This window comes from Exophiala aquamarina (genome assembly GCF_000709125.1).
Source record: "Exophiala aquamarina CBS 119918 chromosome Unknown aczIA-supercont1.12, whole genome shotgun sequence".
NCBI classification, from domain to species: domain Eukaryota; kingdom Fungi; phylum Ascomycota; class Eurotiomycetes; order Chaetothyriales; family Herpotrichiellaceae; genus Exophiala; species Exophiala aquamarina.
Window position 1 is genome coordinate 125,915 of NW_013550576.1, and position 24,388 is coordinate 150,302.

Genomic DNA, 24,388 nt, shown 5'->3' on the forward strand with positions numbered 1-24,388 from the left:
AGAGCTTCCAAAACAATGCATAACGTGGACCAGAGCAAAAAGTACATCTCCATATTGAGTAATCTGTGCGGTGAAAAACATTCCGTCCATTACTCCTTCCCTACCCCTTGCCCTTGCTTTTGCATCATGTATTCTTCAACCATTTTTGAGCACAAATTGAGCACGGCACATCCTTGTATTCCGCATATCTCATCAAAGGGAGAGCCAAGAACGAATTCTCATCATTGAGGTTGCCACCATCTACAATGAATGGCCTGATTTTCGAGGGCTGACTAGCCCCATGACTGTGGTTGCTACAGTTTCAAGTTCTTACACAAAGAGTCATATTTCACTCAGGTATCGTTCAGCGTGACGAACGCGATACAAATTCCCGAGAATCCTTGACACTCGGACCACAAGTGGCTCAGTCGCCCAACCACTTGCTGTACTTCTATGCAAGGCGATCTATTTGTGTGAAACCATATGTAAGGAGCTTCCCTTGCAGAGGCCATTCACTCGACATCTATATATGTGTTGCAGACCCTGACATGCGCGCACTATTCCGAATCAGCCTCTTGCTGGCACTTTTATTGCTCTTGGTAATCCTACATTCTTTCTATCTATTTGCTGGGGCCCAAAACCCCGAACAGGTGGCCACTCATTTCGCCTACGTCTTCTACGCCACTGGTGATATCTACGCCTGCTCTGCCTTGGTCAATATCCACCGGCTCCGTCATTTGTTCCACACCAAATATCCTGTGTATCTGCTAGCGAGCTCGGCCGTGTCAGACACATATAAAGAGTGGTCCAGGGAGCAGTATGATGTGACGATCATCGAGCACGAACCACCTCCACTGGCTGGGCAGAGTTCACCTTACTATCACGATGTGCTGCTCAAGCTCGTCAGCTTCAACCTTCTCGAATGGGCACCGCAGTTGCGTAGGATCCTCGTGCTAGATTCGGATCAAATCATTCTGAAATCGCTGGACGATGTTTTTACTCAAGTCCCATTGAATGTCGAGGTCGCAGCGGCTCATGCTTATTGGTTCTCGGGCGACCCTGGCGCGACGACTGCGATGATCATGGTATCTCTCTCGGCACCGTTGTGGGCCAGGATGGATTCCTCCCTGAAAAACATCACGGAGGACGTGTATGACATGGATCTGATCAATTCGATGTTCAGGGGTGAGATGGCTCTTTTACCGGGCAACTATGTCACTCTGAACAGCCACTGGGAGACTAAAGAGCTACCTTCGTGGACACAGTATCGACCCGTACTGCCTGTGCAGCTGCCATGGAATAAAACCGTGAGTTCAACAGTTCAAGGAAGCCCACCCGCTTTACTACACCATTCGAAGCGCAAGGAAGCTCAGAACCAAACGGCGGCGACCTTCCCCTTTTCGTCAGCCCCGAATACCTTGTTGCCACAAAGCATCCCGATAGCTTTCACTACATATGATCCCGCGACTATCGACCCATTGACGTCGATATTCCACGAGGACGTGTATGTCTTGCATTTCACTGCGCTGGGAAAACCATGGACACACACCATCCAGGCTGTCAATACACTGCGACCTCAAGCCCATCCACTATTTGCGCAACAGTTCCTGCTCTGGCGTATGGCTGCAAGGCAAATTTGTCCCGTCGTGGATATGCATGGGGCCGGGGGCAATACGGTGGGTGGGAAGACGGGCTGGCCCGGGCTGGGTCTTCAGGATGGTGAATTGCCGAGTGACCGGTTTTTGGATGACGTTTGAGTGCTGAACCTACTGTCCTGCGACACAAATAACATGCTGGTGCACCATGCTCAGCCTGGCTTTTCGGGCCAGTGGGGCTTATCAGTGCAACAATGTATAAGATTTTAGCTGGGCGTCGCCCAAACGGCCAAAAATTCAAGAATCAAACCCCTAACCGTCTTGGCCGTTTTCTACCTCTGTCAGGCTGTTCTACACGCTGTGCAACCAGTGCTGGTTCAGTATTTCTCTGCTATTACTGCTTTCGTTGGTCCATCTAGAGGTCAAAGTAGAGCCTTGGACGACTGATAGCTCCGTTGACGGTAGGATTGATTTCGTCTTTGACTATATACCTTGAGAAGCTAGCATGAGCTAATTAATTTAGCGATACATACTACAAAATAGATCCCCTGGCACTCAAGTGCCTAGTGTTTATTTGATGTCAACATTAACATGGATCCACCATCCACAACCCTGGGATATGTTGCGGAGCCAGCATGTCAAATGGCCCTCGACATAACCATGTAGCTGATGCTTTCGATTCCAGCATACTAGATTGCAAGCCTTCGACTATCGCAATCCAGATGATGAATTTTTGTGCACCGATCTAGCAGCTCGATTAAGAAGAAAGGTGAAAACCCGACCGGAGGAACATCCGATCGCTGCGGTGGATCCAAACTCGGCAAAGCATGAACGCCGGCATTCTGATGGCAGCCGGAGAACGTTCTTTCCATCTGATATAACCCAAGTCCTGTCCATATTGAAGCCTTATCCGCACCACATCAGTTCTTGAGACCGTAGACTTACAGAACGATAGGAATGACAGAAGAAAGACGATCTGATCCTAGCATCCGGCAAATAGAGCTCGAGCCGACTCGCGCAACGTGGAACCGCATGCCGTGGTACTTCCATGACACGATAGAAGAGATCGTGAATGGAAGCAAGAGAAAAGTGCCCGTCCTTCTCAGGGCCACTTCTGCTTGGACCTCCTTTCCCTTTGTCTCACCGGTGTCTTTCATGTACTGGCCGTTCAAAGGGCCTTGTGACCTCCCAGAGGTGAAAGTACCCGGAGCAGGAAAAATAATTCTTTCAACCTTTTTACATGGCTGGCTTTATTGTCGCAATCCTTACAAACGGTTGTCATCAGTGGGCAACAAGGACAAGCATCCATTGTTGACAGAGTATTTAACTATCGACGATTTACTGCTAGCTTCAAGATGATCACCCTTCATTTCAATAGCAACCAAACAACTCAGGACAACTGGTGACTAGTTGTCATTGAAAACCAAATAAATCACCGTCATCCGCAACTCTGGCGGAAAGCATCCCTGACATCATCATGGATGAAACTTCTCTGGAGGGCGTCGCTAGACTGATGGGGCTGGAGATTCCAGGACATCCAGAACGTATGAACGGCATCTTCGGCATCCTCAATTCAATGGACAGCAGCACCTGGTTCCCCCGCACCATGTCTGAGAATAGAGGTCTCCTCGAGGAGTATCTTCGAGTACTTCCCGATGATAAACTCGCCTCAGCAGACAGAGTGTTGGCAGACATGGATGAGTTGTGGCGTTTTCACTCTCAGACGCGGGTCCAGTTCATCCGGCACGCAGATAGATGTCCAAGCGTTGCACTGGACCCTGAAACCCAGGTGAGATATTTGGAGGGGCTCCTCAAGTTTCTGAAGAGCTCGCACGAAGCAGACGAGAAAGTCATGGCATTCCTTGAGCAAGCGTACCTCTTTTTTGAGAAGCCGCTCATGGCTGGAAATATGGGCATGTTGGCTAGTAGGGTTCGGCGCAATCGTCTGTGGGAGACCAGCAAAGTTGTTGCACAACTCCCCTGGACGGCGGTGTACCTCAAAGATTATCTATGGGAGCCACAGGCAAGTGGGTTTCTTGAAGAGATAGAAGCTAACTCAGTGGCAGTGGCCGCCCCAAGACCCGATCACCACGATTGTTCGATTTGCCAAGGAGAACTCACTTCTGATCCAAACCAGGAGGGCGGTGCTGGAGAACGCACCATGCCAACCGACAACACTGTCCTCGAGGTCCCTCAGTTTGTCTGTCCGACCTGCCAGCACCCATTTCACTCTCACTGCGCCATCTCTTGGTTTGCGCAGCAGCAACAGATGAAGATTGAAGCGCTAGAGCAAGCAGGGGAGCTAGAAGAAGACTCGCGCTCGAGCTGTGCAATGTGTCGCGGTGCTGTGGATGATTCTGCAATCGTCGCGCTATACCACTTGGAAATAGCTCGAAACACCAGCTGGGCCGAGATGTTTGCGCGTATCAACGGTAAGAATGCAAACCCCACTGTCGCATCTTGAAACTGACTATGCATGTAATTAGGGTACATCACACTTTTTATGGCGCAATCATTGGGAGCCACAGGTATGTATGGCTTTTGGGGTTTTGGGCGCAATTTGCTTGTTTTGACAAAACACGAGTTGGAGCTAGGAGTACTCGAAGCTTGCAGCCTGATTGTCGGGACGCGCAAGGGGCCGAGTGCAATGATCACCCTCCACCTCGTCCAGCGTTGATTATTTATAGAGAAAAAACAAAGCTTTTAAATTGTCGATGTCCCCAATTTGGCAAAATTTGGAAATTAAATAATATCTCTGCGGAGAGCTAGTTTCCAATCTCGAATAGTAGGCGTCGGGAAACCCGAGAAGACCACACGATGAATGAATCCGTCCTAAACAATGGATCTTTATCCTTAACCTCTTCGTATTAATATGGTCACCATCTTGATCTTCGTAACTCTTGTTGCCAGAATAAGTGTAGCCTTGTCATCATCTTGATTAGCCAATGGGAAACTACAATCATACCCGGCCCGAACCAAGCCCCTTAGGTCTTTCAGCCTCGCCGCATCTCAAGTCCGTGGATTGACGGTCATGCGGCGAAGGTATTCCGTATTCTGGAATCAGTCTGAACGAAAACTAACCCCTTGCCCATAGCCCTGCCCCATCGGCCATCCTCCGTCCTCGCGAGGACAGGGCATTTTCGCAGGTTGCCTGAGGATGGCGATTCGCATGTTGTACTTCAGAAAGCGGGGAAGTGGAGCTAGGGTTGGTGGTGGTGGGGAAACCAGAAACGCTGCGCTGCAGGAACTGACTCCGACCGAGGCACCTTTGCCTCCTAGTCGTACATCAGGCAGCTTGGAAGCAATCGCGCACGTACAGTAGACGAACTCATAATAATGCCGCGGCTGAGGCATACCCCGACCTGTCGTGGGGATGTTGTTTGTTCGCTTTTTCTTTCTACAGCTTATGCCCGGTGCTGATTTCCTGCCTCTTTTCAGACTCTTGTCCTGGGGGCGCGGTGTTCTACTCTCTAAGCCTTCATTTCGACAATTTCAACATCGATCACTATAGAAAAGCATGGCAACTACCGGTCCCATAGGACTCGCCGCCAGGGTCATCGGAGGAGCGATCGAACTACCGATCAACGCAATCAAATACACCGCTGCCGAGCCGACCGTCACTGGCTCACTGCTATTCGCGCTTACGCGTGCTCCCATCGAGTACAGACAGCGACTACTGAACCTGCTACACAACAGCGGGCTCTCAGCCGGACACATCGAGCGTCTGATCAAGACTCTGAGATATCTACTCATCATCGGAGTTCTAAAACGAGTCAACCAAGCCCTCAACAGGCTTGCGCTCAACAATTGGAGCCTCAGGAAGTTAGGAGCGCCGTTTGACTTCGATGGCTCGCGAAAGACTGAGCTGGTCGTCGTGACTGGAGGGTGCAGCGGGTTCGGCTATGAGATGGTCAAGGCGTTCTCCAAGCATGCCAAAGTCGTGATCATTGACATCAGCCCTGTCCCTGCCGAGCTTAAGAAATGTAACTGACTCGCTCTCTTTGATGGAGTCTAGTGTGGTAATTATGACCTTTTGCTGAAATCGGATTTGCGTAGTGCCTGGAGTCTATTACTATCAGCTCGACGTGACTGATTTCGCAGCCATCGAGTCAACGGCAGAGACGATCCGCAGAGAGCATGGTGATCCTACGGTATTGATCAACAATGCCGGCATCGGTAAGCATTCCCTTCCCGTGTGATGGCAGTTCCAAAAAAGCTCGGGAAGACCCCTTAGAAATTCCACCCAAGCTGACATCGCCCGAACGCTTTACTTAGCCAATGGCACGTACATCATGGACAGCACTGCCAAGGGGATCGATCGAATCTTCAAAGTCAACATCGCCTCTCACTTCATCTTGATCAAGGAATTCCTACCTGGCATGCTGAAGGCCAAGAAGGGCCATATCGTGACGATCGCGTCGATGGCGAGTTTCGTCGCTGGGCCGGGCTTGGTGGATTACTGCTGCACTAAAGTCGCGGCGTTGTATCTCAATGACGGTACGCGAGATTCCCCTCGACATGTTTGTATTCGACTTATCAACAGTCACCGTCCCGGTATGGACTCAGCAGTACTGACGCATTTGTGAAAATTGCAGGACTCCGAAACGAGCTGATAACCAAATACCCGAACGGCAACTGCATCCAGACAACCTCCGTGCACCCGTCGTGGCACTCGACTGGCATCGTGAAGCCGTACGAAGACAAGCTGGCGAGTATCGGGATCCGGACGGATCCAGCATCCAACGTCAGCAGCGCGGTCGTCGAGCAGGTCTTGGCTGCTCGCAGCGGCAGGATTTTCATGCCCCGGAGCGAAGAGGCGAAGACCGGGGTGCGCGGCTGGCCCGTCTGGTTGCAGGATACGGTGTTTTCGATTCAGACGAGGATCTTCGGCTCCGTATTCTAGTTCGTTTGCTACAATGACAAACAGGGCTGTGCGACGGGTGGTAGTTGGCGATGACGGTGACGTGTAGGGGGGTCGGCTCTGGCTATGAGATTACCGGGCAGCCGCTTAGTCGAGATGCAACGAGCCAGACCACGAGTATGTACTTGGTCCCTCATATAGTCTGAACGATGATTTATCCGCGAGCTGTTACAAACTGGTCAGGCATTGTCGACATTCATTAAGTTACTGAATGAGTCGCCTCTCTGATAAAAATGTCGACCATCAGGGGAGAGAATGCCCAAATCTTAATTGACACACTGTACTTGATCTGACTGCACTAAGTTACAACCGTAGCGTCTTTGTGTTGGAGTTCCGTACATAGTCTCTCGAGGTGACACTCACGCAAGAGGACTCTTTCTGGCTACAAAGGGATCCATGGCCTTCTTAAGAGAACAAAGAGTTGCTCGCTGTAACGGGATGATTCATTGATCCTGTGGATGAGCTATTCTGCTGCTGGTCTGTTCCCGCTATCCTGAACCGGTTTAACGTGGTCCAGCCGAAGAACCTCAATGCTAAATATCAATCGCGATTCCGCGAAACCTCCTCTACCCAACCTCTAGACAGTTCCCCGATCCCGATTTTGTATAGCACTTAGTCTCATGCTCATGACAACCCTCTGTTGCTATGCTCGTTGGAAAACTCAGCTCCAAGCATGTCGAAGCGTAGACCTTTAGTATTCTCTGTAAACCGCCCAATTGTAGTTCTCCCCAAACCACGATCTGGCCAGACCCGCTCCACTCTCCGTGGGTTGGCTAAAAGCAAGCTCGGTTCGATCAATAGCCATCCCATAAATAAACTGATTCATAACGCATTCTAGAAGGTTATTTGCGATCCCCTTATGCCGGAATGCTCGGCTAGTCCAGATTCTGCTCACACCCACAATTGCAGGGTACGTCTCTTCCGTGATACTGATTGAGGAATGGAACGAAGATGTCGGACTCGCGACTGGTGTTGGAATCTGTGGTCTTGGTGGGATTGTTGCGGTATCCTCTTCGCTGGGATCATTCGTTGCCGGCGTGGCGGGTCGAACCTGGCTGAAATGTCCATTCAGAGGGATAATTTCTCCTGATGCAGCATCCTTTGGCTTTACTTGATGTGCCTTGGTAATACGCTCTGCTAGACACATGCCCACACATTTATCATCGACAATGTGCAGAAAGACCTTGAATCGGTCGCACTTTTTGTTCAAAAGAGGTTCGATCTTACTTTCGCCTTCAGGAACCCGTTGACTCCAGAGCTCCTCCTCTTTGATATCCACACTTCCCAGCTCCTTGTTGATGATCTCCAGTGCTTTCTGAACGGCGCGTCTCCCGGGAAGAGCAATCTTCCGATCTACAACCACGACACTCCCTGGAATGTTGGGAACTTGGTAGCACCAACGCATTGCTGACTTGAGGAACGCCTTTCCAAGTTCAATGCCGCTGCTATCTCTGTTATGATACATGTTGTGCAATTGGGTGTCCTCGGCCGCGGAGGGGGTGTATGACATCTGACATTGCGGGCATGTGACGGGGGTAAGGTTTTGCCCGAAATCGAGGACTGTCTGTGTGAGGTTTTGCTTAGGAACCAGGAGTCTTGGTGGCGGAGGCGCTGATTGAGTGGGAGCTGGTGTTTGATTTGGTTCCGGTGGTACCCACGCGTTCACGGGAGCTGGTTGGGAGCTTTGTGAGCGTGAACTGGAGTTGAAAATTTCGGAAAGAGGTTCTGAGTCCTGACGCGTCGCAGCCGCGTTGGCGAGGCCGGCCGAGGCCGCATCGCGTTTCCTTTTGGCATTCTTTTGCTCCTTTTTGGATTTATCGAGAAAGGAAAAGGTAGGCTTGCGTGCCTTCACATTTTGTGGCGTGAGTTGTAGTGTTGGTGGAGGGGATGATGGTGGGGTGATGGTGCTGGAGCCTACTTCATCCTCCTGTGACTCTGCTGAGAAGATTGTGCTATTCTTGCGTGATGGAGAGGATGACATTGCCGCAACGCTAGTCTCGCGTATGGCGCGCTCAAGGTTGTCTTCGACGTCTAGGAGGGTGAAAGTATTCTCATTGTAGGTAGAGGCAGCAGCGGTAGCAGGCGCGTTCCAAGCATTTTCAAGGCGTTGTCGTTTTGGCGGTCGGTAGTCTTCGCCATCCCAGGCGCGACGGACGTTACGGCTGTATGTTCGCATGAAGAGACCCCTGATGTGTGAGACGTGTCAGCGGGATCCAAAAGTGAAGGTAGACAGATGCGGGCAAGCTTGGAGATGTCGACTGCGACTTACCCTTTGTAGCTGTTGGTGACGGTGTAAGGATAGACGACAGATGGCATCGTCGCGTGTTGTGGAGAGAGATTTCCGTAGAGATGGAATTGAATGGAACAATAGAATAAGAGGATAGCGGGAATGGAACGAGGTGCAGCCTCAGTTGGCAGATGTTTGGATCGAGTGTGAACGCGTCTGGTTTGGTTTAGCGGGCAACGGCGACGGTTAGGGTGACGATACGAGCCGGGGTGCGTTGGGTACTCCGTCCTTGGGGCTGCTAACTTGTAGGAGGAGAGGATTGGTGGTGGCCCTGGAGGGTGGGTGGGCGTATTGAGGATTGTTAAGTGGTGAGTTGGGCGCAGGGGCCAGTCGAGTGTTCTTCCTCAGTGGGCTCGACTTACGTTGCCGAAAAGCCACTGCAGCCAAGCCTGAAGATTCCCCTTAACTTTCGGTAAATGCGGAACTTAGGCTAGCATCTGTGGTGAATAGGAGGCGTTGGGTCCTGGGGTCCTGGAACGATGAACCTATGGATGATCGGAAGGGTGGAAAAAGCGTTGACAGTCTGAGGGTTGCCAATGCTGACAGGGACGGCGTATGGAGCACTATACCCGCTACCAGCAGCTGTCTCGGTCTGGGGGGTCAAGTACTCGTGGGTGCAGTAGCTGCTGGAGTGGGTGGTGGTACTGGGTACCCTGTTCTCCGTATTCTGTCGGGTGTTGATATACAGTGAAAATGTAGTGGCGAAGGGAGGTAGCCAGACCTGATGATAAGTACTGTATCCAGAATGTGCAGGGATTTAGGATATTGAGTGAGGATCGGGTGATGATATCCTGATCCAAAGAGACAAAGAAAAATCAATCTAATTTGATGGCCGATGGTGCGAAGGCAGATTATAGGGTAAAGGACTCGAGCGTAGGCTCAGGTTCAGGTTCAGGTCCAGGTTCAGGTTCAGGCGGAGACACGAGATGTTATTAAAAGAAAAGCAAATATCAAAATTGATTAGCGAGAAGAATGATGTTGATGCTTCCAAGTCGGGGCGTCTTTGACTCAACAATCTCGTGCTTTGTGTCGAATCATCCTCAGTCACGGATTTCCGCCAGGCTGGTGGTGTTCTTTCTTTTATCCTCCCATCCACAGCTCGCAGCTCACGGCTCACAGCTCAGTTCCTGGTGTGCGCTGCCTGGCGTGTTTGTTGCCAGTTCAAACCAAACCAGTTCAGTTCAGTTCAGATGGTGCCCACCCGGGCGACACACTCTACGCCTCGTGTTGGTCCCTCCCACTGGCACGGGCAAATCGGGGGGCCTAGGCAAGCCAGTACAGGGCCCTTGATAGGCTCTCTTGGCTTCTATGGGCCAGTCGATGGGTCTAAATTTCGCACAGCCAATGTCTCCCGAGTCTCTACCAACCCAGCCAGCAAGTCTTAATCCCCGCGAATCACGGCCGTTTAGATGAGCAGATCCAGCATAGCGTATTTGACCAACGGCAAATACTCTTTTGCCACTGCGTCGCCGCTTGGGAACTCTAGACCGTGATTCCCGTTCGTGATCGGGATCGTGAGCAATGATCGCCAACGAATTTCTTCAGGGACAGTCGTCCATGTGAGGCCGACTAATCGTGCCCCAAGCACCCCAAGCACCAATGATCTGGCACCCATCTGGGCCCAAGGCAAACTTCCGGACAACGCTGTGCTGGGAACTGCCCAGAGCCTGCATATGCCTCAGACCAGCTTTACTCAAAAACAATGGGAGAGAGCCAAACGAGGCGAAGGATCTGGATTACCAGACTCGATGGCCCCATTCTTCTCTGCCTCATCATTTGCTCGGGGGTGTATGAGCTCTTTCCTTCCTGTGCCTGTTTTGGCATTCATGCTCGCTCATAGTGCTACCGGCATTGGCAGGCTTGGACAAAGCCCCGTAAGGTAAGCAGGCAGGGCAGGGCAGGCACCCACAGGCACCCAACAGGGCAGGGCAGGGCCAGTGGGTTGAGGGTTGACCGGCGACGGCACAGACTTGTTGCTCGGGCGCGTGTCCAAAAACACCATCCACTGTCCAACCATGCTGTGGCCTGCTTCATGGAAGAGCACGAATCGCGATAGGGCATTTAATCAGTCACCGGGTGGAGTCCTGTGACACGTCACTCCAAGATGGTCAACAATGAGGCAAACGCCAGCCACGACACATATCGATCCGGCTGTGTTGGGTGGACTACCGGTGCTGATCACCATCAATGGCTGATGTTCATGGCGGTATCCGTGGAGAGCTATTCGTCTCAGCTTGTCAACTGGGCAGGAGCGCTTGACACGATGAGTCAAGAACGGATGGCTTCTTGAGTTAGTGGTAAGATCGCGGCAATGACATGCTCTATTTCTTTATAGTATCTCACTGTTGATGCTTACGGGTAACCACTTGGACACCTAGGAGCACCAACGTCTTTCAGGTGCTCCCACAGATTAGTATGGGTTGCCACTCGTTCTCCCCCAAGCTCATCCATCACCAGGATAATCAATTGCGTTCTGTATGGGTGTGACATCTTCCCAGATGATTTGAATTTCTCTGCACCCACAAAGCCCGTGTTCGAGGAGGGTCCTCTTTGTGCTCACTCATCAGTACGTAAACACGAACCGCGGATTCTCGTCGCCCATTTCCGCAATTTCTTCCTCCGTCTTACCAACCATTTTTGCATCTCGCTTTCCTGCCTTGCGTTTTTTATTTTCAGCCAGGAAGTAGGCCCACATGATGGCATATATTATAGCTGCCGCTGCAACCATTGCCAAGGAGACCGCATGACCCCGGATATATCGCGGTCCTTCGTTTGTTTTGTAAAGCTGATCGAGCGTCGTCAACAACCATGATGGCCAAGGTTTCAGGCGGAGCAACTTACAAACGGAGCCATGATCCCAGCACAATTACCTGGTTTGGAGAACTTCAGTTAGTTATGTCCAAAGCAAGGCCTGAATCTCCTTACCTATGGTTAATTGCATTCCGCTGGCCGTGGTTCGCTTGCCATACCGAGGTTGGTCTATCAAGAAGTTAGCCCCGACAGAGACATTTCGAAGAGAGGTAGCAGAACGACTTACTACTTGGCAACCAGGCGAGCGGTATTCCTACTGAGACATACAGACCTGTCCTACTGGTAAGTCAAAAGTCGGCATGCACATGAGATATCTCACCTGTAGCGACCAAGAAACAGCCGAAGAAGTGAACTCCAGACGCGACGTCAGCCATGAGAATGCCGTATCCAATGATGCTGATGATTGCGAATGGAGCAATGGCGAGGAACCGCTGTTGGTATCGATCCGAAAAGTACGCGACCGTCAGATAAGTAACGGCACCCAAGGCATAGCAGGGGACAGTAAGTGCTTGGACTTGAGGTGTCGACCACGTTCCCAGACCCCTGATGATGGTTGGGAGAAACGTGGAATAACCGTAAAGCAATGTATCAACACCAAATTGACCGGCTGCAAACATCCAGATCTTCCAATCCTTAAGTGCCTTGATCACGTCTTCCTTGTGCAATAGATCTCCAGAGGTGGTATGGCCAATTTGACGACGTCTTCTTATAAGCATCAAATCTTTCTCCGCAGGCGTCAGATAGTATGCGGTCTCAGGGGAGTCTGCTAGCCAGAAGAACACGATGAATCCCAGCACAACGCTCGGAATCCCTTCGATGATCAGGATCCTTTGTCGATAAAGCACGTTAGCATAAACAAGCGCAGGTCGAGATGGGTCAGAAACCACGGTAACCCAGCAGCCAAGTTGATTTGTTGACTGTCTTGGGCTTTGGGTCCGATGGTCAACTTAATAATAACAAACTTACCATCTCCATCCAGATTCACCAGCAACGCCGTCCATGAAACCAATTCCGTAAGCTAATAAACCTCCGAGGCTACCAGCTATCGCGGCGGACACGAAGAGATAACCGACGCGAAGAGCGAGTTCGCGTTTTGTGTAAAACATTGTGAGGTATATTGTCATTCCTGGGAACAATCCTGCCTCTAAAGCCCCCAGAAGAAGACGGCAAGCGATCAATCCCCCGTAACTCTGCACAATGCCCGTGAGGGTGGCGACAATACCCCATCCTATTGTTATGGCGGAGATAAAGCGAGAGGGTCGCAGCCTTTTGATAACTAGGTTACAAGGAACTTCCAGTAGCACATAAGTCACGAACAGGATGGAGACTGCGGTCCTGAGAGTCGATACTCATTAGCAGAGTGGTCACTCCTGAATCAATCTGCGAAGCCATCTCCATAGCAATCACATTGCCTGAATGCCGTCCCAGACCTTCAACTTTCAGAAAGATTTGACATAGATTGCTGAATTTTCACTTTGATCTGGTGTTTCTCGGTGTTCTAAAATGATCGATGAACAAGGAAGTCGTTGACTCACTGGAATTGGGACCCATGGAGTCCTAGATCTTCTTCCATACCATAAAGGCGCGCGTTTCCAATATTTACACGATCGAGGAAACTGACGAGGTACAGGAGCATAGTAGGCGGAATGATGTATCGGTCGAGTTTCCGAACCAACTTGGCTTCGGCGGCATGGTCGATTTCGGGGATATTTTCGAGATCCTGTTGCGAGGCGATGATGACATTTTGAGGTCCGTCATCTAGACTTGTCTCGGTATACTTCTCACTTGTGACAACATCATCAGTAGGCGATGGACTTGAGCGGTCACCTGCAGTCATGGTGGTTAATTGAAATGATTAGATATTGTTGGTTGCCTGGCGGGCTTCTCGAAGTGATCTACAGAATACACTGACAGTTCTCTCATCGACAAACACACCCAGACTTAAAGATGGCGGGCACGTAAAAGATATATATGGCGGATTATTGAATTCGCCTAGGATTACAAACCATCAAGAATGGGGGATTGAAGGTGGACAAGTCTCGAGTTCGCTTCCTTATCTCTTGTGCAAAGGAACGGCATATACATACCGTTAGTCGGAGGCTGTAGCTGCCCGGATATGATGATAATGCTACCTAGCTAGTCGTTTAGAACAAGAAACGTGGAGTATACTGGTCGCAGAACCGAATGACGCTCGCGCCCAGGGACGTGGCTTACCGGCACCAATTAAGTGGCAGCTCTGGGCAGATCTTGTTGGATGGAGGCGCAAATGGGCGTCCTTGGGCGGACGACGAGCCTGGCCAACCCCTGGAAGGTTAGGCCAAAAGGGAACCTCATGCCTAGCGTTCCTCCGTGCGTTAAAAGGACAGAGGCCGACCGGAGGGCAATACCGATAGCTGGGCGTCTTTAGCGGCTTGTTAAGGGCAGCTGGGTGACATTTAGCAGTAAACTGGTCGGGAGGCGGGCCCCGAGTATGCACGAACGTGGAGTGATAGGCAGACACTAGCAATCTTCGACCGTTAGAGACCGAGCAGGCATTGTTGGAGCCGACACCTGACACACTTGGTATGCATACTCCAGATAAGTGAAATAGATGATGTTTCTTGCCAACGGATTCACCACTCATTGATGGATCTGAATCAGTAGCACTCCGTACAACTCCGTACAGTAGACGAACCAGTCAGATCTAGACACCTGGACTGTAAATGGATTGTTTCAACCAGCCACACTGGACCCCCATCATCCTGGTCGGTGGTGCTCGGTACTGGGGGTTATGACTTGAGTCAACGTCATCAGCGACCCAAGAATACTTTAGGTTGCACTCCGGCTGCTTAGGCAGTTAAGTTTCCGGTCTGCGCAGCCATGATTGTATTTGTGTCATTGTCCTGAACACGAGACGAGACACACTTTGGTTACCTGTCTTGATAACTTTATATCGACAATGAAGTATCTACTGTCATACGCACTGCGAACCCATCCTTCTCATGCACGTGCGCTGACACTGACACTGACACTGACACCGACTCAGACATCTCATCCCACGTGAGCAGAACCGACTTGCCATTAAATCTGAAAATCGTGCCCAGCAGCGCCGCACTCCCCCCACCTTTAACATACCTAGTAACTCTGTCCTGTCGGGAATGATTTCTATCCGACATCACACATGAGCACTCCTATCCAGGCTCAGTCGATATCTTCGCTGACGGACTTGCTTGCGAACCCGCCTCGGTATCCTCGAAACCCCACTCACCAAGTCCACGACCCGCTTGTCCTCTACATCGTGAGGGTACCCGGCAGTCAAGGTGAGAGCGTTGCGCAGCAGACAAGATAAAGGGGCATCCGTGTTAAGTCTTGCTAGATGTCTTCCTTACCCCCCTCAAGCCACCTACCAAGGCTTCCATTAGCATCGATGCAGTCCAGTCCAGCCTCTACTTTCTGCACGTAGAGAGACCGGAGGACGACGAACTGCGGAAATCATTCGAAGCCGCCAAAGCTGCAGAAAATCGCCCCTACGGCGTTGCAGGGATCCAGCGCAAGCCTCTACCAAATACGCCATATGCCAATTATCCGGCTTCTCAGAGACCTCCCACCCCTCCAAAAAGCTACCCACACTATCAACCGCCATCAGTTGGGTCGCAAGATGAAACCCAAGCCGACCGATACTCCAATCGGGGTAACCGTCTCAGACTGAATACCTCAGACCCATCTAAACCTCCCATCTCTCGAAAACCCATCGGTGCCCGGTCAATGATGGGGAATGCTTACAGCGGGAATTCATCAAGCCTAGCCGGTTTAGAAAATATGGATTCTGCCAGTCCCGAAGACAATGGCCTGGGGAGAACAGAACTGCCGCGGAAGCCAGTCTTGACACCTGCAATGGCAAGTGGTACCGACTTACGAAATCAAAGTCCTAATAGAAGCTCTCCCGTACGCTCAAGCCACGGCCCCTTTCCAGAGTTACCTCTTGATGCGTTGCGGATTACTTTGATCCGCCGAGATCCGGCATCAGGAAACCAGTGGAATGTTGGAAACATAGTCTTGCCTAGCACATCTACTCGGGAGACCCCCTTACAACACTTTGAGATGGAGCTTATCTCCCCAGGCTACGGACGTTTTGCTCAGAATGAAGGAACAGCTGGGCGACCGTTCCAGAGGAAAACGGGCTACATGCTGGTACCGAACTCCGAGTCGACACCTGGTGGGAGAAAGAGGAGCAATTCAACAGAATTGTTCTCAACAGCGGCCAGTGCGGCGACGAGGAAGCCACGTCAAGCATATTCATTCCTTTCTCCTTGGCAAGGGATGTGCTCTTTCAGCAACGGGATAGACGGGAGGAGCTTGAGGTGCCGGCACATGCTCTCAGCAGCAAACTCTGGCATGCCCGCCCTCGCCGCAGATGTTGCCGAGCTTCGATTTAATCTACCGTGGGCGAAACTCCGATCGAAAGACATGAGCAGGCACTATAATGACTCACTTAACCCACCAATAAACGTTCCTGCCCAGCCTTCCATGTCCAAAGATCATCATCAGTGGAGAAGAAGTCTTCAGAGTTTTACTCACAAGGCTCGGGAACAACTATCCAAGCACGATGTCACAGATGGCCGGCCGTCATTCGACGCGTCTGGCGGTGGTTTTCACAACGATGCCCGTGGCAATAGTCAAGATGAGGAGCGCATGAATCTTGACCTTGGACGAGAAAAGGCTGGGGGGGGGTTTAAGGGGCACAGTGCCAAACTCGGCAAGCTGATCATTGAAGACGAAGGGCTCAAAATGTGTGATCTGGTGGTTGCTGCGTGTATGGGGGTTTGGTGGCAGCACTACTCTGGTGATCTGGCGGGTTAAGTCAGCTTTGACATGATTGCCTTACACCCAGTAGTAGATACCTAAATACCTATCATAGTAGGTATGTCATCTATGAAAGCACTCGTAATCAAGCCCTAGACATTACATCCCCCAATGCCTGCTCTCTGCGGTCGGCACATGCATATGCATATCGGTACTTGTTGAATGTGCTCGGCAACAAAATCTTATCTGGAACAGTCCTAGTCTTGTCTCCCGAGGACCTTTACTTGTAAGTCAGATTCCATAGTCCTGGACAGCCAGTACGAGTAAGTTTCAGCCTCGTGTCCATACGGCGAGGGCAATTTCACACGTGGAGAGGGGTGGAGTTGACGGAGGACATGGGAGCCTTGGCAGTGCTGCATTTGCCCCAACCGGGAGACCAAGGGAGCCTAAGAGAGCCTAAGGGAGCCTAAGGATTACTCGGATTGCCTCTGGTGGTGCCCACTAACAGCTGACCTAATCTGCTGCAGTCATGCCTATGGAGCACCTCCAACATCAAACTCTGTGGTTGGCCTCCTTTAACCATCGTTAGCAGCTACGAGTACCAACCAGTAAGCAGGTGCTTCCGGCCCCCAAGGCTTGGCTGCCGGTCACCGCACCTGCATCGTCCTTACTCCTCGCGTAGGACTCGTACGGCGCAGGGAAGACAACATCTGCCACCAAACTTGCTACTCTCGCAGCACTTCCCAAATCTTGTGAACAAGCCGACCAATTCTATCGATTGCAGGTACATCATTCATCTGAGTAGTGACATCTCAACCTCTCTCCCTGCTGAGGTGGTTCTTCTCCACTAAGTTTACTCTGAACATAGACATTCCACAGTCCCTCTATCCTTGGTCGCTGCCTCATTCCCTGCCATCTTCGAGCAGCAATTGCTCTTCTGCCAAGTTTTCGAACAAGAGGTGGATGGAATGAACAGGACAATGGTTGGAATTGTTTCCTGATAGCCGGTAGCCCTTACCGCCGCTGACCTTGTGGTCTACCGGCTCTTGTTGTCCGGTTCCTTCTGGGAGGATCAACCATGGCCAGTCCCACTGAGACTACCCAATTAAGTCGAAATGGAATCATCGACCGTTCCGTTGACCATCGCAAAGATGCTCCTTCACAGAACACCCTCTCCAACCTCAGGGTCAACGGCAGTCCAGGACCCGCAGTTGAGACCAATGGCTCAGCATACGACATCGTCAACGACACAGTATCCCGCACCGTCACAGAGGAAAGGGATCACTCGCCAGACAATGCATCATTCTATCCTTCATCTTCCAAGATAGCCGGCGTTTTGAAGAAAGGTTCTGTCCCTAGTCCACATCTATCTATAGCAAGACTGAATGAACAACCTCTGAATTGCTCAGAGAAAGACATCACCGATTCCGACACCGCCCTTCAAATTAGCGGAACCCCAACAGCAGGGAGGAAGAGCGTCCAGTTCTCTCGAGACACCCAAGAGATAGATGCGCCCGATGCTGGCCAGAGCACACCACTGGGAGAACGAGGGGAAGCCACGGATCAGGACAAGCCTCATTCTCTAATGGCAAGACTGAGAGCCCTTGCCATTCCTCAAAGTTTCAGTCACGTGAGAACTCCTAGTGGCCTGTCCATCACTGGCCGGGTGACTGACAGCAAGGACGCCGACGGGTCAGGATTTTCACAATCTGGTGCCCTTGCAGCAACTCTGGAAGAGGATAGTGGCGCCGAAGCCGATGCGGATGCGGATGCAGAAGAGAGCGCTGCAGAAAATAGACAACAGCTGTCTGCGCCACGCAAACGCAGGAGAAAGACGCACCGTGGTGATGACATCGAAACGGCTCCCTCGTCGCCGCACAGCCCCATGCGTTCCGGCCTAGCCAGCACTCCTCTCGGTTCTAACCCTAATAGACCTCGCGTCCTCGCTCGACGAGCTACTGATACGGATATGGGTCCAATTCATGGTCATCAAGGTGTGTCGGAAGACGAGGGCCGCAAACAACTTTCTCGCGAAACGAGCGCCTGGACCCCTCGTCATCCACTACGTGGTCTAAGCTATGGTGGGCAAAGGAAACCCGGTGACTCGACTCCTGAAAGTCACAGAAGGCCCTTGACACTCTTGAATTTCGCCACGATCACATCATCTCGCGAAGGAGCACAGAGCGAGTCCCAGACTCCCAAGACGCCATCGCGCCGGAAATTAATGACTGAAAGAGGCACAACGTTGAGTGCTGCCAAGTGGAGGCAGTTGAAGAACAGCCTGCGCCTCCTAGGCCAAAGCAAGAAAAAGGAGCGCACCCCGGACCATGAGAAATCGGCTGAACTTTTGGCTGAGCTTGCTGCGGGAACCCCAGCGGCTCTCATGCTGGCAAGCATGTTTCAACGGGACGAGCATGACAATCGGAGGATCCCAGTCCTTCTTGAACAGCTTAAACTCCAGATCACAGACTGCGAAGTAGATCCCAATGCCCCCAGCGATCGCCACCTAGTGTTCCGCATAGAGTTGGAGTACGGTAATGGCATCAACAGAATGAAATGGGTTGTTAAGCGATCAGTGGGTGATTTTTTCAATCTCCACGCAAAATATAAAGTATTCTACAGCACCGAGAAGTTGAGGGGCAGAGGAGAATCGGCGGAGAAGTTCCCCAGATTCCCAAGAAGCGCTTTCCCGTATGCAAAATCCTGGCGATGGCTTGATGAAGAGAGTGAAGGTGAAGATGATGACCTTGGAAATGATGTAGATGGCGGTGACGCCACTGATACGGACGCAAGGACGCCCAAGCTTCAACACCGTTCTTCATTCATGCCTGGCCGGCGGAAATCTAGCATTGCAGGCATTCCAGATCCCAGTACTCCTGGAGGAGCAAAACGAGATGGCCGCTTTAATGAGAAGCAACGGAAGAAGCTCGAGCAATACTTACAGAAGATGATGAAATTTCTCCTGTTCCGACCAGAAGGCAATCGCTTGTGCAAATTTTTGGAAGTGTCGGCCATGGGCATGCGCCTGGCGGCGGAGGGAAGCTACCACGGAAAGGAAGGCTATCTGCTGATTCGTTCAGCAAAAGGGCTGGATTTTCGAAGAGCCTTGACTCCTACTAATGTCTCTAAACGACACACTCCAAAGTGGTTTCTGGTCAGACATAGCTATGTTGTTTGTGTTGATTCTCCTGAAGAAATGCATATCTATGATGTCTTTCTTTTTGACTCGGATTTTCAAATTCAATCCACGAAACAGCGCCTGAAGAACCATCCACGCGCCAAAGAATTGGCTGATGCTGCTAGAGAATCCACAGGTCAACATCATAGACTCAAATTGGTCAACTCCGAACGAAAGCTCAAATTATTGGCAAGAGGCGAACGACAACTTCACCAATTTGAGGAGTCCATCCGGTTGATGACAGAGTCATCGCCATGGGTGAAGAAAAACCGATTTGACAGCTTCGCCCCAGTCCGGCCGAATTGTTTTGCCCAATGGCTTGTTGACGGCAGAGATCATATGTGGGTAGTGTCTCGTGCTCTGAACCAAGCCAAAGATGTCATATATATTCACGACTGGTGGCTGAGCCCTGAGCTGTACATGAGACGACCTCCCGCCATTAGTCAAAAGTGGCGACTTGACAGATTGCTCAAGAGGAAAGCTGAAGAAGGTGTCAAGATCTTCGTGATTGTCTACCGCAATATTGAATCCGCCATTCCCATCGACTCGCAATACACCAAATTCTCCTTGCTCGATCTTCATCCCAACATATTTGTCCAAAGATCCCCAAATCAATTCCGCCAGAATACATTTTTCTGGGCCCATCACGAGAAACTCTGCATCGTTGACCACACGTTAGCCTTTGTTGGTGGTATTGATCTTTGTTTTGGCAGGTGGGATACGCCGCAGCATACTCTTGTGGATGACAAACCAACAGGATTTGAACCAAGTGATCAGCCTAAAGACGCCGACCATTGTCAGCTGTGGCCCGGAAAGGACTATTCAAATCCTCGGATACAGGACTTCTATGCACTCAACAAGCCGTACGAGGAGATGTACAACCGTCAAAAAGTCGCCCGGATGCCGTGGCATGATATTTCAATGCAGGTTGTTGGACAACCTGCTCGCGACTTGACGAGACATTTTGTTCAGAGGTGGAATTATATTCTGAGACAACGTAAGCCTACTCGCCCCACACCATTCCTGTTGCCGCCACCGGACTTCAATCCTGCAGATCTAGAAGCCCTTGGTCTGGATGGAACATGTGAGGTCCAAATATTGCGCTCTGCAGGTCCTTGGTCAATCGGAACACCGGATAAAACAGAACACAGCATTATGAACGCATATGTCAAACTCATTGAAGAATCAGATCACTTTGTTTATATGGAGAATCAGTTCTTCATCACAAGTTGTGAGACAGAGGGCGCCACGGTTCACAACAAGATCGGCGATGCGCTAGTCGAGCGAATTACTCGAGCCTCAAAGAACGACGAAGCTTGGCGAGCTGTGATAGTGATCCCATTGATTCCAGGTTTTCAAAATACCGTTGAACAAGAAGGAGGAACTTCCGTACGTTTGATCATGCAATATCAATATCGAAGTATTTGTCGAGGAGAGTCCTCAATATTTGGTCGCTTGAAGAGTGTTGGCATTGAGCCCGAAGATTACATTCAATTCTACAGTCTACGTCAGTGGGGCCGACTTGGGCCACGGAAAACCCTTGTAACAGAGCAGCTCTACATTCATGCAAAATGCATGATTGTGGATGACCGAATTGCTCTGATTGGTTCTGCCAACATCAATGAGCGTTCTATGCTGGGAAATCGTGATTCTGAATGTGCTGCTGTTGTCCGAGATGCAGATATGGTCTGGTCAACGATGAATGGCAAGCCGTACCAGGTCGGACGTTTTCCGCATACTCTGCGTATGCGTTTAATGCGAGAACATCTTGGCCTCGATGTGGACAAGATCATGGAGGATGCCCAGGCCATGGAAGCTGAACATCGCAAGACTGAAATCGCCGGAGAATCCCCTGGGAAACAATATAGAGACGATGGATTTGGGAACCCACAATCAGAGGATGATGATATAGTCAGTCCACTCGACAGGCGTGCCGCCGAATTGCGCGAGGAACTACTGAAACGCTCAGAAGACCTGAAGAGCTTCAACCATGATGTAGATTGGGAACAGCATGACAATCCCAACCTCAAGAGCAATCGCAAACTCACTGAAGATTCCCGGGTCACTGGCAATGCAATCCACAGGCAAGATATAGAAGGCCATGGGGTTGATAATATGGCTATTGCAGAGTCTGCCGGCTTTGGTATAGGAAGAGACACAATCGTGACCAATGGCGCTAAAGAGCTCATTGTCTCCAACCTTGACACTGAGGGTAGAGCCCCGGTGCAGAATCCGAGAAAGCATGGCGAAGTCCCCCGTCTAACGTCTTATGTGATGAAGCTCGAAACCCCTAATCCACCGCTACCCCCCAGGCCGTCAATTGGAGAGCGCATGAACACCGAGCAGCTAGGACTGCCGATGCTTTCCCAGTTGCCAGCTTTACCACATGAAGATGACACTGATATTGGAGGACCTCCCCTTGCCAAGCTTGCTTCTCGAGATTCGGTTCATTCACGGCATCCTTTGATGAATGACCTAAGGCGACCACTGGTAGACCGAGATTGCATGACGGATCCCATTCACGACGCTTTCTTCTTCGACACCTGGCATGCGGTGGCAGAGAATAATACGAAGATCTTCCGTGCCGTCTTCCGATGCATGCCAGACAATCAAGTTCGCACCTGGGAAGATTATCATCAATACCAGCAGTATGAGGAAAGATTCAATCAAATGCAAGGCAATGACATACCTGGCGATGACAAAATACCACATCCAGCAGGTGACAGCCATGCTCCAAAGAGTGGACCACCAGGTGCCGGGTCCCGGGCGCCAGTTGTACAATTGAAGGCACTGAGTCACGTCCCTGCTGATTTGGACAAGCGATCTGGGGAGATCAAAGATAAGGTGAAGCAGACTTTGGGCGCTGAAACCAGCGTTGACCAGCGGCAATGGGCGACCGAGACAAATAAAGCTCAGGCCCAGCGCCAGGGGTTCGCTGCACTTCACAGACAGGAGACTCTGACTGAGGAGAAAGCTGGACTACAGACTGTCCATGAAGGTCAAGCTATCAACGATGAGGGTAGTGGCGAGGAGGACGATGCCAACACCGATCCACCGACAAGCAGCCCCAGCAACGACACCGCCGTCGAGCGAGAGAAACCCACGAGTGGAACCCCACCGAGTATGGGTAACACGTTCGTTGGTTATTCAGACGCTCTAAATCAAAATTTCGCCCAGAATGTAAGCACCATGGCCGCTAATAGCGGGAGTGCAAGGCGTCGTAGGAGGGCAACTACACGGTCTAGTAGACGCGACTTTAGCGCAACTGACGACCTCCCCGGCATCGAAGAGGCCGAGGAACTACTCGGTTGCGTCCAGGGCCATCTTATAGTTTGGCCTTACGACTGGTATGTGTTCTCGGTTATTTCCTTTGTTCCCTGGCTAATAACTCCTCTCAGGCTCGAAAAGGTCGAGGCTGGAAGCAATTGGCTATTTCCCTTCGACCAAATCAGTCCAATTGAAATATAGTAAGTTCCGCTCTCCTTCCTAAATGGCTCGAGTTGGAATCTGACCACTTCTCCTTGCAGCATTTAATTGACGACTGTACGCACCTATAAGCGTAGCATAGGAGCATAGCATGGTAAACTCAAAGCATGGTCAATGGCTAGTCGTTATGAGCGCAGAATCTATCTCAACAGACCTGCGCGCGGCAGTTTCTCTACTATAAACAGGACAGATGAGGATGTTCACATTTTCTGGAGGTGTAGGCATCTCAGACGGCATCGGAACTAAGGAGGGTGTTCCTCACAAACGGATTGCATTTGTTATCACCACTGCGAAGCGTATTCTCATCTTCGATATTCATAAGCCACTTGCCTCAAAAGTGGTGTCAAAGCAAGCAAGAACATATTTGCATCAAGCGGAGAAAGGGGACAGTTCCACACCTATTATTAAGGCTGGCCGTGGAATTAGCGATGATGTCTTCTGGAATTGACGTTGTTCTGATAGCAGACCTGGCATCCTGCCCTCTTGTCCTCCAGACTTCATATAGATTATCATGCTCCAACATCAACTCTGGGAGAAAACAAGTATTTCACCTAACCCCTCTTTCATTCCGCTGAACTCCAAGCCAGGTACACTACCCAATTTGTTGGGTGGGTATTGGGGAGTCTCCTGGGACAATAATAAGACCTAGCCTCGATTTAGGAAGGCGTGTTCTCGGCGGGCGGAGAGGACTGTGAGATGGAAAAGTTGTTAGGTGAAATACCGTTTGCCATCGACTATATGTGGTGAAAGGAGAAGCCGGCACGCATTCCAAATAAAGTTAGCTCGGCTCGTATATTTAAGGTTTGCTGCACCTTCCGGTATATGGTGTACGGCATGCGGTGTACGGTCTACCTAGGATGACAAGGCTGCCATTGCTGAAGGAGAGCCCGCTCATTTACAAGTGCATCTGACAGTCTCATGACATGGAGCTTTGCAATCGGACTCGCCCCTCTTTTGCCTGCAACTCTCCTGGCCATGCTGTTCTTCCGTTGTCGCTAGAAGAACATCTTCTTGCCTCAACCCGGGCTGCAAAAATCGGAGTCCGATCTCCAAGCCAATGCCAACGACATGCGCCTTGCGAGAACGAGTAAGCCCAAGGTGCGATCTGGCTGTTTCACATGCAAGTAAGTGATCAATCTGTTGGGTCGGGCCAAAAGAGGCTCCTTCGGACCTGAGCGATATTAACGCTCAATCACATCCAGATCGCGCCGGGTCAAATGTGATGAAACCAGACCGACATGCAATAGATGCGTACGGGCACGACGGGAGTGCAGAGGATATCCCGAGTTGATTTCTTATCGGCTACAGGTATCAGATGCGAGCAACTCAATAAGTATGTACAACATACC

At 50.9% G+C, this 24,388-nt stretch overlaps 6 protein-coding genes across 6 annotated transcripts; 4 read left to right on the forward strand and 2 right to left on the reverse strand.

Moving 5' to 3' along the window:
* Positions 1-527: 527 nt before the first annotated feature.
* On the forward strand, positions 528-1,736 carry A1O9_10050 (uncharacterized protein; the record flags this gene model as incomplete). Its single annotated transcript, XM_013400786.1, has 1 exon — positions 528-1,736. One exon carries the CDS (start codon positions 528-530, stop codon positions 1,734-1,736), a length of 1,209 nt encoding a protein of 402 aa, XP_013256240.1.
* Positions 1,737-5,091: 3,355 nt separating this feature from the next.
* A1O9_10051 (uncharacterized protein) lies at positions 5,092-6,477 on the forward strand (the record flags this gene model as incomplete). The annotated part of the gene is made up of 4 exons (XM_013400787.1): positions 5,092-5,557; positions 5,631-5,750; positions 5,850-6,071; positions 6,170-6,477. 4 exons carry the CDS (start codon positions 5,092-5,094, stop codon positions 6,475-6,477), a joined length of 1,116 nt encoding a protein of 371 aa, XP_013256241.1.
* Positions 6,478-7,186: 709 nt separating this feature from the next.
* A1O9_10052 (uncharacterized protein) lies at positions 7,187-8,811 on the reverse strand (the record flags this gene model as incomplete). Its single annotated transcript, XM_013400788.1, has 2 exons — positions 7,187-8,681; positions 8,765-8,811. The coding sequence occupies 2 exons, from the start codon at positions 8,809-8,811 to the stop codon at positions 7,187-7,189; spliced, it is 1,542 nt and encodes a 513-aa protein (XP_013256242.1).
* A 2,534-nt stretch (positions 8,812-11,345) lies between these two features.
* On the reverse strand, positions 11,346-13,430 carry A1O9_10053 (uncharacterized protein; the record flags this gene model as incomplete). Its single annotated transcript, XM_013400789.1, has 7 exons — positions 11,346-11,567; positions 11,624-11,652; positions 11,708-11,761; positions 11,820-11,864; positions 11,913-12,421; positions 12,560-12,928; positions 13,129-13,430. 7 exons carry the CDS (start codon positions 13,428-13,430, stop codon positions 11,346-11,348), a joined length of 1,530 nt encoding a protein of 509 aa, XP_013256243.1.
* A 1,323-nt stretch (positions 13,431-14,753) lies between these two features.
* A1O9_10054 (uncharacterized protein) lies at positions 14,754-16,432 on the forward strand (the record flags this gene model as incomplete). Its single annotated transcript, XM_013400790.1, has 2 exons — positions 14,754-14,892; positions 14,949-16,432. The coding sequence occupies 2 exons, from the start codon at positions 14,754-14,756 to the stop codon at positions 16,430-16,432; spliced, it is 1,623 nt and encodes a 540-aa protein (XP_013256244.1).
* Positions 16,433-17,453: 1,021 nt separating this feature from the next.
* Positions 17,454-23,021, forward strand: A1O9_10055 (phospholipase D; the record flags this gene model as incomplete). Its single annotated transcript, XM_013400791.1, has 1 exon — positions 17,454-23,021. The coding sequence occupies one exon, from the start codon at positions 17,454-17,456 to the stop codon at positions 23,019-23,021; it is 5,568 nt and encodes a 1,855-aa protein (XP_013256245.1).
* Positions 23,022-24,388: the final 1,367 nt, after the last annotated feature.